The 15,996-nt window shown below is 44.0% G+C and overlaps 1 protein-coding gene across 2 annotated transcripts in view; it reads left to right on the forward strand.

The window, feature by feature from the left end:
* The window catches only part of LOC126183320 (toll-like receptor 2), a 132,169-nt gene that overhangs the window by 102,941 nt on the left and 13,232 nt on the right, over positions 1–15,996 (forward strand). For both annotated transcript variants that reach the window (XM_049925181.1, XM_049925190.1), the window contains 2 exons: positions 2,206–2,313; positions 11,057–11,261. In XM_049925181.1, the coding sequence (XP_049781138.1) occupies positions 2,206–2,313; positions 11,057–11,261 (313 nt within the window). The remainder of the gene's footprint in view (positions 1–2,205; positions 2,314–11,056; positions 11,262–15,996) is intronic.

Here is a 15,996-nt window from a genome sequence, read left to right on the forward strand (position 1 = left end):
TCGTTAGTTAATTAAAAACTGTTCCTTATGCGTTGAAAAAAACTGACTACAATTATGTTTGGTTGTAATAAATACTCATATACACCATGCATAAAGATTTTTACTACAAACAATAGGTTCCACCAATATGAAATGTTACTTATCCTGAACAGCGGTGTATAGCTGACAGAAAACTATTTTTTTAAAAATCTTATTATTACTACAAGGTTTGGTCAAAAAATTCCGGAACTTTGTCCTTAACATATGTCTACGCTTAACTTTTACTTATTGTCCATTCTCTCCTTCGAAATACTCTCTTCGACAGTTGATACACCGGTCCCAACGCCATTTCCACTTCATGAAGCTGTCTTGGTACGGCTCTTGCTGGATCGTGCGAAGCGCCGTCTGCGAATTTTATCTCGAATATCGTTGCAAATCTTCGTCCTTTTAACGGGATTGTCAACTTTGGAAATAAAAAAAGCCCACAGGGCCAGGTCTGGAGAGTGCGGAGGATGAAGCAGCACAGTAATTTCGATTTTCTGTACATTAGTCTCACCAACAGGGATGAATGTGCGGTTGGTTATCGTGATGCAAGAACCACATTTCAGGCAGTTTCCTTCTCACATTTTCTCGCAGGCGTCGCAACATGTCCCGGTAGCACCATCGGTTTAGAGTTTGGACCTGTGGCACGTATTCATGATGAACTAATCCTTCAAAGTCAAAGAAAACTACCAGCGTGAAATTGACATCTGAGCTACCCTGACGAGCTTTTTTTGCTCTTGGAGAGCCTTTCCCGACCCATTGTGAAGACTGAACCTTGGTCTCAACATCGCAGCCATAGACCCATGTCCCAACACCAGTCATGATTCTCGTAAGGAACGTCTCGTTCTCTTTTGCTCGATCCAAAAGCTCTTCACAGGTTGCGAGGCTAAGGTCCTCCCGGTCTTGACTCACGACCCATGTGACGAAACTGGGGCCAGTGCGAGGTATTTCAACATGCTGTGTCAGGATTTTATGACATGGTCCAACTGAAACGTTACATTCTTTTTCAATCTCTAGGACAGTCAGTCTTCGATTGACACTCACAATTTCGTTGACGTTCCTGACGTGAGCATCGTCGGTAGACGTCGAAGGGCATTCTTAACGAGGGTCATCTTTAACTTCCGTCCGGTCATTTTTAAACCGTGTGAACCTTTCGAAACACCGAGTACGGCTGAAGCACTCATCACCGTAGGCGTCCTGCATCGTTTGGCGTGTCTCTGTACAAGTTTTCATGAGTTTCACGCAAAATTTAATGCAGTCGCGTTGCTTCTCTAACTCTGCGGTCTCGAAATTCGCAAACTGTGTGACACAACGATCTACTCAGTACAGCACTGAACAATAGCTAACAGACATACCACAATGAAACTTCCGGCAGTTGCACATCAAACACAGTCGTGTACAGGGATGCCAACCGCATTTCACTCCAACACACTATTGTTCCGGATTTTTTTTCACAGACTTCTTAAAGCTGTGCAGCAAAACTGTGATTAGCACATATAACTTTTGGGATATTTAGTATCAATAATACATTATAGTAAGACATCATCGTAGAGATGTTTTCTGTGAACTTAAAGTACAATTAATACAGTGTATAGTACCAACTGCTTGCGATTTCATGAGATCTCTCTCATCATTTTATGTGTTACTGGCTTAGTTATGTGCAGTTGTGAGAGTATGTGTTCGGTAGGACACGTGCCGTATAGCCGGGCAACTTTATAACCATGAGACGCCTACCTTGGGAATAGTACCGCCGGTCAGTGCTGTCGAGATTAAGAGTCTGCTGCAATGCCGTTACGAGATAAAACGAAGGAACCCAATGTTCTGGAACCAACCTTAGTCTAACATCGGCGTAGGGTTTTACATGTTTACCAAGCCTAAATAACTTTCGTAACTCAAGAAAAATTTGGATACAGGCTTGATTTATGGCTTGTCTTCACACCAAATTTGCCATATATTAATAACAATAGCCAACAAAAAGTTTTCTTGTATTAACAGGTATCAAATTTAGAAGCAATGGAGGTTCTATACGAATTTTACAGCTGTTACAGGTTTCAATAACTGCAAGAACAGGTTTTCTACGATCCATAACCATATCTCGACTTAAGGAACTATTTTAGTTGCATTGTGTTCCATTTCTGTACGTCATTCAGGTTTTTTAATTTTTTCTTCTGTTCTTGCCTGCAGGTACGAGATAACGTACGTGTGCCACCTGATGAAAATGCGGCGTGAGAGGGTGGCCGCCGAGCGGCGCCATCCCTCAAGCTACAAGTACGACGCCTTCGTCTGCTACAGGTGAGGCTGACAGATTTAACGGCAAACGTTTCGTAACACATCTACAGACCAACCTTCCTCAATATTGTTTTTCTTCATGTACTAAATACTTTAAGAAAAATGAAACATGTCTTCCTGTGCACTACTCCTACCAAGTCATTAATTTGTAATTTTAGGATCGCATCAGGTGGCAATTAGAACTGAATCCGCGACAACGTACTTTCCATTCTTTCCGACGGTACCCAGGTTTCATGTCAGAAAACAATGTATAACTTGGGTGCAACTTTGGATGAATACATAAAATGATTATAAAATTTCGTAACCACGTACAGAGAACGTCTGCAACATCTGCCTGTGTGACGCTAACAATGCTTCGTACAGTTTCCGCAAGACTAGTTACGTAAATACCGTGATTTGAGTCCAAATTCATCGATACTATAGCTTTTACGCCCTACAGTACCTCGCAGTAAGGTCTATAAACTATTATCCCGTCAAAACTGCGATACTCTTTCCTTAAGATAAAAACTAACTCGTTTCTGTAACGTACCTGAATTCTACGCACACATCAATGCTCCACTGAATTTAAGGAAATGCGAAACCACGTCCTTTTGACAACTTCATAAAGTTTCCCTTAAAAATTTACGTTTATGTCTGCTCCCGCCTCTTCTACAATCAAATTTGCTGCCTACACCTACCTCAATCTAAATTACGATTATTATTCTGTTGTTCACAAATATAAATTGTGGTTCCCCTGCTGTACGTCTCATCATCTGTGTCAAAATTATTTCTACATTCAAATCTCTTAAAGTGTTCTGTGGTAACGGAAGAAATGTAAAACAAAGAATGCCTAATTAGGTTTACGAGTCGGCCTTATTGTCCTTATCCAGCCTCGATAAATAAGTCAATAAATAAATAAAAATTAATTAATTACCTTATCTGTCTCTGTTGTCGGTATTCAGGCGCTACAAGAAATTTTCATCTGTGGTATTTGACCGACAAGATGAGTAAGAAGTAACAAACTCTCAAGAATCTGAGCGGTTTCATGACATTGACACTGTAAGAAACAAAGCCGTCTCTTCGTTTCCTGAATTTTCTGTACTGAGGATGTACTGCACGAATCCTGTAATAGGATCCTTGAGTATATGTTCACTCCTACCATAGTTGGATGCAGTCAGCGGCCAAAACAAATTGTGCTTCTGACAATGACGGAAATGTCGAAGCCGCACGGAGTGACCGTGCGGTTTGAGGCGTCATGTCACGGACTGTGCGGCCCCTCCCGCCGGAGGTTCGAGTCCTCCCTCGGGCATGGGTGAGTGTGTATTGTTCTTAGCACAAGTTAGTTTACATCAGTTTAAGTAGTGTGTAAATCTAGGGACCGACGACCCAAGCAGTTTCGTCCCTTAGGAATTCACACACATTTGAACATTTTTTGAAAAGTCGAAACCGTTATATCCAAAATATAAGCTGTGAGTGACGAACAGGGACTTACTTTGGATCGAACAGAATACAAACTATCAAAGGGTTGTGGAAAATGTTACTTGTCAAAATAGTAGTAAGATCGACATCACGGGAAAAGTTACGTTCATTACTAAATCGAAACCAAGGTTGGTTTGAACACCAAAGTGCTTTACTGGGCATGCCCCTATTGGAGTAGTATGCTGCTAGCATCCTCCAACCCCTGAACTGGCTTATCTAGCAAGCTAAAATTCACTTACAGCGTAAGGCAGACGAAAATGATGGTGCAACTCCTTTTTTCCCCTATTAACAGACGTGTTAAGAGACGTATAATTTCAGAGAAAAAAAGTAAAGAATGATCCGAATGGATGTAAACTGGTAGATGTGATGTACGTGTACAAACGAATATTACAGTTTCAGAAAAACAGGATGATTATTCAAGAGAAAGAACCTCTCAAATTGAGCAAGTTAATAATGCGCTGGTCCCACTCTAACAATAAGCAAGCAATTATCGGCTTGGTATTGCTTGATAGAGTTGTTGAATGTCGTCCTGAGGGACATTGTGCCAAATTCTGTCCAGTTGGTGCGTCAGATCAACAAAATCTCGAGATGGTTGGAGGATCATGCCCATAATGTTCCAAACTTTCTCCGCTGGGGAAAAATCCAGCAAACTTGCTGGCCGAGGTAAAGTTTGGCAAGCACGAACACATGTAGCATAACCTCTAGTCGTATGCGGGCGGGCATTATCTTGCTGAAATGCAGGCCCATGGTAGCTTGCCACGAAGGCAACAAAACAGGGCGTAGAATATCGTCGACGTACCGCTGTGCTAATAAGGGTGCCAAGGATGACAAACAGAGAGGACTTGATGTGGAAAGAACAGACACCCCAGACCAGACCATCACTCCTGGCTGTCACACCTTGTGGCAGACGCCAGTCACGTTGGTATCCCACAGCTGCCCGGGCCTCTCCAGACAAACTGCTTCTTCAATGTACAGATTGAAAAGAAGGGACGAATGATCACATCCCGGTCTTACACCCTTTTTAATCCGGACACTTCGTTCTTGGTCTTCAACTGTTATTTTTCCCTATTAGTTCTTGTGCATATTGCATATTATCTTTCTTTCCCTAGAGCTTACATTTTTTCCCAACATTTCGAACACCTTGCATCATTTTGTACTGTCGAACACTTTTTCTAGGCTAACAGAAACTGTAAACGTTTCTCGTTTTTTCATCAGTCTTGATTCCATTATCAACAGCGTCATAAATGCCTCTGTGGCGTCTTTAACTTCCCTAAAGCCAAACTGATCGTCATGTAAACGATCCTCTATTTTCTTTCTCATTCTTTTGTAAATTATTATTGTCACGAACTTCAATGCAAGAGCTGTTAAGTTCATTGTGCCATAATTCTCGCACTTGACTCTTGCTATCCTCGGCAGAAAATCCTAAGAAATTTTGGTCTTATGTCAAAGCGGTAGGTGGATCAAAACAAAATGTCCAGACACTCTGTGACCAAAATGGTACTGAAACAGAGGATGACAGACTAAAGGCCGAAATACTAAATGTCTTTCTCCAAAGTTGTTTCACAGAGGAAGATTGCACTATAGTTCCTTCTCTAGATTGTCGCACAGATGACAAAATGGTAGATATCGAAATAGACGACAGAGGGATAGAGAAACAATTAAAATCGCTCAAAAGAGGAAAGGCCTCTGGACCTGATGGGATACCAGTTCAATTTTACACAGAGTACGCGAAGGAACTTGCCCCCCCTTCTTGCAGCGGTGTACCGTAGGTCTCTAGAAGAGCGTAGCGTTCCAAAGGATTGGAAAAGGGCACAGGTCATCCCCGTTTTCAAGAAGGGACGTCGACCAGATGTGCAGAACTATAGACCTATATCTCTAACGTCGATCAGTTGTAGAATTTTGGAACACGTATTGTGTTCGAGTATAATGACTTTTCTGGAGACTAGAAATCTACTCTGTAGGAATCAGCATGGGTTTCGAAAAAGACGGTCATGTGAAACCCAGCTCGCGCTATTCGTCCACGAGAGTCAGAGGGCCATAGACACGGGTTCACAGGTAGATGCAGTGTTTCTTGACTTCCGCAAGGCGTTCGATACAGTTCCCCACAGTCGTTTAATGAACAAAGTAAGAGCATATGGACTATCAGACCAATTGTGTGATTGGATTGAGGAGTTCCTAGATAACAGGACGCAGCATGTCATTCTCAATGGAGAGAAGTCTTCCGAAGTAAGAGTGATTTCAGGTGTGCCGCTGGGGAGTGTCATAGGACCGTTGCTATTCACAATATACATAAATGACCTGGTGGATGACATCGGAAGATCACTGAGGCTTTTTGCAGATGATGCTGTGGTGTATCGAGAGGTTGTAACAATGGAAAATTGTACTGAAATGCAGGAGGAGCTGCAACGAATTGACGCATGGTGCAGGGAATGGCAATCGAATCTCAATGTAGACAAGTGTAATGTGCTGCGAATACACAGAAAGATAGATCCTTTATCATTTAGCTACAAAATAGCAGGTCAGCAACTGGAAGCAGTTAATACCATAAATTATCTGAGAGTACGCATTAGGAGTGATTTAAAATGGAATGATCATATAATGTTGATCGTCGGTAAAGCAGATGCCAGACTGAGATTCATTGGAAGAATCCTAAGGAAATGCAATCCGAAAACAAAGGAAGTAGGTTACAGTACACTTGTTCGACCACTGCTTGAATACTGCTCAGCAGTGTGGGATCCGTACCAGATAGGGTTGATAGAAGATATAGAGAAGATCCAACGGAGAGCAGCGCGCTTCGTTACAGGATCATTTAGTAATCGCGAAAGCGTTACGGAGATGATAGATAAACTCCAGTGGAAGACTCTGCAGGAGAGACGCTCAGTAGCTCGGTACGAGCTTTTGTCAAAGTTTCGAGAACATACCTTCACCGAAGAGTCAAGCAGTATATTGCTCCCTCCTACGTATATCTCGCGAAGAGACCATGAGGATAAAATCAGAGAGATTAGAGCCCACACAGAAGCATACCGACAATCCTTCTTTCCACGAACAGTACGAGACTGGAACAGAAGGGAGAACCGATAGAGGTACTCAAGGTACCCTCCGCCACACACCGTCAGGTGGCTTGCGGAGTATGGATGTAGATGTAGATGTAGAATTGTGCAGATGATGTTATGTTGATAGTCTGATAGTGCGACACCAGTTTCACACAGTCTCATTGTGCAATAATTCTCACACTTGTCGGCCTTTACTAACTTCGGAATTGTGTCGACGATGTTTTTTCTGAAAGTACGACATTACTTCACCAGTCGCACACATTCTACGCACTAACGTGAATAGTCGATTTGTTGCCATTTCCTCCAATGATTTTAGAAATTGCTATGGGTTATTATCTATCCCTTCTGCCTTATTTAATCTTAAGTCTTCCAAAGCTCTTTTAAATTCCGATTCTAATACTGCATCGCCGACCTCTTGTCTGTCCACTTCTTTTTGTTTTTCTATCACGTCATTAGTCCAATCCGCCCCTCATAGCGGTCTACACTGTACTCTTTCCAACTATCTGCTCTCTCCTTTCAATTTAACAGTGTAATTCCCACTCCGCCCTTAATATTACTGGCCATGCTTTTAATTTCAGCGAAGGATATTTTGACTTTTCTATATGGTGAGTCAGTTCTTCCGAGAATCATTTCTTTTTCGATTTCTTCGCATTTTTTGTGTAGCCGTTTCGCCTTCGCTTCCCTGCACTTCCTATTTATTTCACTTCTATGTGACTTGTACTTGTGTATTCCTGAGCTTCTCTGAACAGTTTCCTACTATCTTCTTTTGTCGAAGTAGCTCCTTGTTTCTTTGCAATTACTTTTCTTGTACCTGTTCTCTTCTTTTCAACGTCTATCATTACCCTTTTTAGACATATTCATTCCTCTTCAGCTGATCCACCTACTGAGCTGATTACGATCTCAGTATCTATAGCCTCAGAGAGCTTCAAGCGTATCCCTTCATTTTTTTGTTCTTACGTATCCCACTTCTTTGCGTATTGGTTCTTCTTGACAAGGCTCTTAAACTTCAGCCTATTCATCGACATTACTAAATTGTGATCTGATATCTACTTCTGGGTACGCTTTACAAGCCAATATCTGATATCTCCAGGCCTTTTCCGAGTATATCTCCTCCCCCTGTGGTTTTTGAACAGAGCATCCCTTTCTACTTGTTGGAATTTGTTACAGAGCTCAATTATTATTTCTGTTTTCTCATTCCTACTACCAAGCCCCTATTCTAACGTAACCCTTCCTTCTACACTTTCCCCTACAACCCCTTTCCAGTCCTCAAGTTAAGTGCCCTATAGGTTTTAATGAGTGAGATTTCAAGCATCAAAATATGTGCCACGAATGACCGTACATTTGGATTGCATTGACTTAGAAGCATCAAGTTTTTACAGCGCCAAGGGACCATAGATTCTTTAATTAGTAGATTATCCATTCAATATCCTTATATTCTTTCCCTATACAGGATTATTACAAATGATTGAAGCGATTTCACAGCTCTACAATAACTTTATTATTTGAGATATTTTCACAATGCTTTGCACACACATACAAAAACTCAAAAAGTTTTTTTAGGCATTCACAAATGTTCGATATGTGCTCCTTTAGTGATTCGGCAGACATCAAGCCGATAATCAAGTTCCTCCCACACTCGGCGCAGCATGTCCCCATCAAAGAGTTCGAAAGCATCGTTGATGCGAGCTCGCAGTTCTGGCACGTTTCTTGGTAGAGGAGGTTTAAACACTGAATCTTTCACATAACCCCACAGAAAGAAATCGCATGGGGTTAAGTCGGGAGAGCGTGGAGGCCATGACATGAATTGCTGATCATGATCTCCACCACGACCGATCCATCGGTTTTCCAATCTCCTGTTTAAGAATTGCCGAACATCATGATGGAAGTGCGGTGGAGCACCATCCTGTTGAAAGATGAAGTCGGCGCTGTCGGTCTCCAGTTGTGGCATGAGCCAATTTTCCGCGGGCTACGCGTGAAACTTGCCCACACGCGTTCAACCGTTTCTTCGCTCACTGCAGGCCGACCCGTTGATTTCCCCTTACAGAGGCATCCAGAAGCTTTAAACTGTGCATACCATCGCCGAATGGAGTTAGCAGTTGGTGGATCTTTCTTGAACTTCGTCCTGAAGTGTCGTTGCACTGTTATGACTGACTGATGTGAGTGCATTTCAAGCACGACATACGCTTTCTCGGCTCCTGTCGCCATTTTGTCTCACTGCGCTCTCGAGCGCTCTGGCGGCAGAAACCTGAAGTGCGGCTTCAGCCGAACAAAACTTTATGAGTTTTTCTACGTATCTGTAGTGTGTCGTGACCAGATGTCAATGAATGGAGCTACAGTGAATTTATGAAATCGCTTCAATCATTTGTAATAGCCCTGTACATTCGTCTTCTGCTTGCGACACTGGCTTGTATACTTCATCTATTGTTGTCGGTGTTGGTTTGCTGTCGATTCTGGCGAAATCACCCCACTCACTGAAGAGTACACAGTAACTCACTCTCTGTCTTACCTTCCTACTCATAATGAATCCTGCTCTCGTTACAACATTTTCTGCTGCTGCTGATATTACCCTATACTGATCTGACTAGAAATCCTTCTCCCTTTTCCATTTCACTTCACTGACCCCACACTGTATCTACACTGACAGTTAGCATTTCCGTTTTCAGATTTTCTAATTTCCCTACCACGTTCAGACTTCCGAACCCCCTCCCCCAACAATTCATAGAAGATTTCCCTTCTGTCGGTTATTCAATCTTTTTGTCACGGTCACCTCCCCCTTGGCAGTCTTCTCCCAGAGATCCGAATGAAGGGCTAGTCAGGAATCTTTTTCCAATGGAGAGATCATGACTTATTCAATTACACGCCACATTTCCTGTGGTTACGCACTATGTGTCTGTGATACAGTGATTCCCACTGCCTTCTGCATCCTCATGCTGTTATCATTTGCTGATTCTTCCGCCTTTTAGGGACAGTTTTCCAGCCCAAGTGTAAGAGAGTGCCTTCTATCCGCTCCTCCAGCCTCTTTGACAACGGCGTTGGCAGAGTAGTCTTCGGCCGCCATGCTCTTTTATTATGCAAAATTTAAGCAGTGACGAGGTTCGATACCGGAATTCAGGACGTTTTGAATAATAGTAAAAGACGGTACCCCAAGATTACGCAAGAATGGTTAGCATAAAAGTTTTCTGCGTATGGTGCCGCGTCGTAGTGTAAAAAAATAAAAATCTGGAGAAACCAACGTTTTGGTCACTACAACCATAGTGGAAACGTGGTTTTCTTCAGTATAGTTTTTTTGCAATATGTATGCTTTACTGTGTACATTTACTGATGACACACTTATTTCTACTAAACGACCCAGTAATGGGACAAAAAGATATTCGTTATTTTAACTTTATTGGAAACACTACCTGTCATTAACTAAAAATTAGTAAAAAAAAGTCTTGATCACATAGACATTTGTTAAAGACGTCTTTAGATAATGTACTATTCAATATTGTGGGTAGAGCAAACAGAAGACTGCGATTCATTGGCAGAACTCTTAGAAGGTGCAACAGGTCTACTAAAGGGACTGCTTACAAACAGAAGACTGCGACTCATTGGCAGAACACTTAGAAGGTGCAACAGGTCTACTAAAGGGACTGCTTACACCACGCTTGTCCACCCTATTCTGGAGTATTGCTGTGCGGTGTGGGATCCGCTTCAGGTAGGACTGACGGATGACATCGAAAAAGTACAAAGAAGGGCAGCTCGTTTTGTATTATCGCGAAATAGGGGAGATAGTATCACAGACATGATACGTGAATTGGAGTGGCAATCATTAAAACAAAGGCGTTTTTCGTTGTGACGGGATCTTCTCATAAAATTTCAATCACCAGTTTTCTCCTCCGATTGCGAAAACATTCTGTTAGCACCCACCTACATCCGGAGAAATGATCATCACGATAAAATAAGAGAAATCATGGTTCGCACAGAAAAATTTAAGTGCTCGATTTTCCCGCGTGTTTTTCTAGAATGGAACGGTAGAGAAACAGCTTTAAGGTGGTTCACTGAACACTGTGCCAGGCACTTTATTGTGAATAACAGAGTAATCACGCAGATGTAGATGTAGATGATGACGCCTAGAACAGCTGTTGCTGAATCCAGTCGCAAAATTCAATGACTGTCGGATCAATGCTTTTTTACTATTTTAAAAAGGCATCCCCTTCTTCCTCTACTGAGATATTGTGTTTCTGTGAGCGCAGCAGCGCAGACCGCGCCTGGGTGGTGGGCCAGCTGCTGCCCAAACTGGAGCATGCCGGGGATTCCCCTGACGAGCCGGCGCTGCGCCTGTGTCTGCACGAGAGGGACTTCCCGCTCGGATCCTTCATTGCTGACAACATCGTTTCCTCCATGAAGGACAGCCGCTCCACCGTCATCGTCCTGTCTCAAGCGTTCGTCGACAGTCAGGTAAATCGCCACTTGGTCTCCTCGTGGTAAGTATAAGTCACCTTGCACTGAAGTAGAAGTACGCTCCTTCCCATGAGGTGGAGCATCTTCCCGATGGCTCCCAGAAGTGTAGAATGGTCCTCTTCGAAAACACAGTAACCCGTTATGGCATATCGCCCTGCTGACTTGAGTGCTGGAGTTCCGCAACACCTATCTTCTTGCTGTTTGCAAAAACGGTCACATGATGCACTCTATCTCCGTTACACATGTGAATATTGGAAAACGAGTGCTTCCGTTAGGAAAGGGTTTCTATCGATGAACCATCGGTGAAATTAAAACTATGATATTGGCGTTATGAGTGCAATGAAAATTTCACTGTTAAACTCGGAGGAGAGAGTGGATAGCTAGAAAGGAAACACTGAAGGGCTCTACGAGTGAGAGGTGTGATGACCTGATGACATGACAGGAGAATGGGAATCGATATGGCAGACATAGGGGGCCCAGTATTAGAGCCGAAATGAGCTGTAGAAGAAATGTGATCAACTAAAGTGGAACGTATAGATAGCATTCCTAAATTAAATTCATTGGAGGAAATGGAAACCAAACGACTATTGAAGTTTCTGTGTAGAATCTATAAGACTGGGGACATACTGTCATGCTTTTGGGAATGTTTGAAGGGCTTATTTAATTGTAGTACAAGTCCATTTTTGTTCATTTTGAGATACAGAGTCCTTAAGTTAAATGAGCGCTGAAAGATCCGCAGTTGAGATACCAGAAATATTCTAGCATATGGCTTCTTGCTAGAGATGAACCTTTCTTTCTGTTTCTTTGGATCATTAATTTCAGAAGCATTATAGGCAGAAAAGTGGAGGTAATGGACTTGTACCACTATTTAAATAAGCCCTTCATACCATCCACACAATCTCAAAGATAACAAGGGCTGATAAGTTGAATAACAATGCCACAATCAGCTTAATAGCTCATGCAGCCGAGTTCATGACAAGAATAGTGTATGTTGAGTAAAAATACTCCGCTGCAGCTGTGTGGTTTCTTCATTTAAAAAGCATTCCCCTTTTGTAACGTTAGTTTTATCATCTGAGGAAGTCCGGAATGGAAAAAAACTGTAAAGTAATAGCAGGAAGTGACAACCTTATATAAAAAGAGAGTCGAATCCTTGCGATAAGTGGCAGAATGCAAATGAAATAAAATGTAGCAATGAGCAATACTTACAGTTACAACAAGATACTGGAGTACAATTGGTCTCCCACGATTCCTGTAATTTCACTCCATTTTAAAAGTCTTGTCGCAGCCCAAGACAGACTAAAGTATAAAGGGGCCAATAGCCGGAATCTAAAAAGGAATATAAATAAGCCGTTAAAAGCTGGTACGATGGGGGTAACGAAAGAAAAGATTAGTTTCATTAGGTAAATGTACCCCATAGGCGGTTTAGTATCGAACAGTTCTCTAATGTGTTGGCATTCTACACTCCTGGAAATGGATAAAAGAACACATTGACACCGGTGTGTCAGACCCACCATACTTGCTCCGGACACTGCGAGAGGGCTGTGCAAGCAATGATCACACGCACGGCACAGCGGACACACCAGGAACCGCGGTGTTGGCCGTCGAATGGCGCTAGCTGCGCAGCATTTGTGCACCGCCGCCGTCAGTGTCAGCCAGTTTGCCGTGGCATACGGAGCTCCATCGCAGTCTTTAACACTGGTAGCATGCCACGACAGCGTGGACGTGAACCGTATGTGCAGTTGACGGACTTTGAGCGAGGGCGTATAGTGGGCATGCGGGAGGCCGGGTGGACGTACCGCCGAATTGCTCAACACGTGGGGCGTGAGGTCTCCACAGTACATCGATGTTGTCGCCAGTGGTCGGCGGAAGGTGCACGTGCCCGTCGACCTGGGACCGGACCGCAGCGACGCACGGATGCACGCCAAGACCGTAGGATCCTACGCAGTGCCGTAGGGGACCGCACCGCCACTTCCCAGCAAATTAGGGACACTGTTGCTCCTGGGGTATCGGCGAGGACCATTCGCAACCGTCTCCATGAAACTGGGCTACGGTCCCGCACACCGTTAGGCCGTCTTCCGCTCACGCCCCAACATCGTGCAGCCCGCCTCCAGTGGTGTCGCGACAGGCGTGAATGGAGGGACGAATGGAGACGTGTCGTCTTCAGCGATGAGAGTCGCTTCTGCCTTGGTGCCAATGATGGTCGTATGCGTGTTTGGCGCCGTGCAGGTGAGCGCCACAATCAGGACTGCATACGACCGAGGCACACAGGGCCAACACCCGGCATCATGGTGTGGGGAGCGATCTCCTACACTGGCCGTACACCACTGGTGATCGTCGAGGGGACACTGAATAGTGCACGGTACATCCAAACCGTCATCGAACCCATCGTTCTACCATTCCTAGACCGGCAAGGGAACTTGCTGTTCCAACAGGACAATGCACGTCCGCATGTATCCCGTGCCACCCAACGTGCTCTAGAAGGTGTAAGTCAACTACCCTGGCCAGCAAGATCTCCGGATCTGTCCCCCATTGAGCATGTTTGGGACTGGATGAAGCGTCGTCTCACGCGGTCTGCACGTCCAGCACGAACGCTGGTCCAACTGAGGCGCCAGGTGGAAATGGCATGGCAAGCCGTTCCACAGGACTACATCCAGCATCTCTACGATCGTCTCCATGGGAGAATAGCAGCCTGCATTGCTGCGAAAGGTGGATATACACTGTACTAGTGCCGACATTGTGCATGCTCTGTTGCCTGTGTCTATGTGCCTGTGGTTCTGTCAGTGTGATCATGTGATGTATCTGACCCCAGGAATGTATCAATAAAGTTTCCCCTTCCTGGGACAATGAATTCACGGTGTTCTTATTTCAATTTCCAGGAGTGTATATCGTGTTGGCAAACAGATTTCGACTCACAAGATTGTCCCGACATATTTCACTTCCAGGAATAACGATCAGATTTTGAAACATAATGAACAAACCAGTGGTGTTTCTTTTAGGTCGCCGGGGGATTACAGAGTTAGTATAGTGGATGGCTGTACAAATATACAGGGTGTTACAAAAAGGTACGGCCAAACTTTCAGGAAACATTCCTCACACACAAATAAAGAAAATGTGTTATGTGGACATGTGTCCGGAAACGCTTAATTTCCATGTTAGAGCTCATTTTAGTTTCGTCAGTATGTACTGTACTTCCTTGATTCCCCGCCACTTGGCCCAATTCAAGGGAGGTAATGTTGACTCTGGTGCTTGTGTTGACATGCGACTCATGGCTCTACAGTACTAGCATCAAGCACATGAGTATATAGCATCAACAGGTTAGTGTTCATCACGAACGTGGTTTTGCAGTCAGTGCAATGTTTACAAATGCGGAGTTGGCAGATGCCCATTTGATGTATGGATTAGCACGGGGCAATAGCCGTTGCGAGGTACGTTTGTATCGAGACAGATTTCCAGAAGGAAGGTGTCCAGACAGGAAGACGTTCGAAGCAATTGATTGGCGTCTTAGGGAGCACGGAACATTCCAGCCTATGACTCGTGACTGGAGAAGACCTAGAACGACGAGGACACCTGCAATGGACGAGGCAATTCTTCGTGCAATTGACGATAACCCTAATGTCAGCGTCAGAGAAGTTGCTGCTGTACAAGGTAACGTTGACCACGTCACTGTATGGAGAGTGCTACGGGAGAACCAGTTGTTTCCGTACCATGTACAGCGTGTGCAGGCACTATCATCAGCTGATTGGCCTCCACGGGTACACTTCTGCGAATTGTTCATCCAACAATGTGTCAATCCTCATTTCAGTGCAAAGGTTCTCTTTACGGATGAGGCTTCATTCCAAGGTGATCAAATTATAAATTTTCACAATCAACATGTGTGGGCTGACAAGAATCCGCACGCAATTGTGCAATCACGTCATCAACACAGATTTTCTGTGAACGTTTTGGCAGACATTGTTGGTGATGCCTTGATTGGGCCCCATGTTCTTCCACCTACGCTCAATGGAGCACGTTATCATGATTTCATACGGGATACTCTACCTGTTCTGCTAGAACATGTGCCTTTACAAGTACGGTACAACATGTGATTCATGCACGATGGAGCTCCTGCACATTTCAGACGAAGTGTTCGTACGCTTCTCAACAACAGATTCGGTGACTGATGGATTGGTAGAGGCGGACCAGTTCCATGGCCTCTACGCTCTCCTGACCCCAACCCTCTTGACTTTCATTTATGGGGGCATTTGAAAGCTCTTGTCTACGCAACCCCGGTACCAAATGTAGAGACTCTTCGTGCTCGTATTGTGGACGGCTGTGATACAATACGCCATTCTCCAGGGCTGCATCAGCGCATCAAGGATTCCATGCGACGGAGGGTGGTTGCATGTATACTCGCTAACGGAGGACATTTTGAACATTTCCTGTAACAAAGTGTTTGAAGTCACGCTGATACGTTCTGCTGCTGTGTGTTTCCATTCCATGATTAATGTGATTTGAAGAGAAGTAATAAAATGAGCTCTAACACGGAAAGTAAGCGTTTCCGGACACATGTCCACATAACATATTTTCTTTATTTGTGTGTGAGGAATGTTTCCTGAAAGTTTGGCCGTACCTTTTTGTAACACCCTGTATAGGCCGGACGTTTAGAAAATTTGAGGTCAGCTTTAGGGATAATTCATCCGGCTCTAACTCAGCTTTGGGTACCCATGTTTCTGAGACGGGGCACTCTGTTACC

Source organism: Schistocerca cancellata, chromosome 1 (genome assembly GCF_023864275.1).
Source record: "Schistocerca cancellata isolate TAMUIC-IGC-003103 chromosome 1, iqSchCanc2.1, whole genome shotgun sequence".
NCBI lineage: Eukaryota > Metazoa > Arthropoda > Insecta > Orthoptera > Acrididae > Schistocerca > Schistocerca cancellata.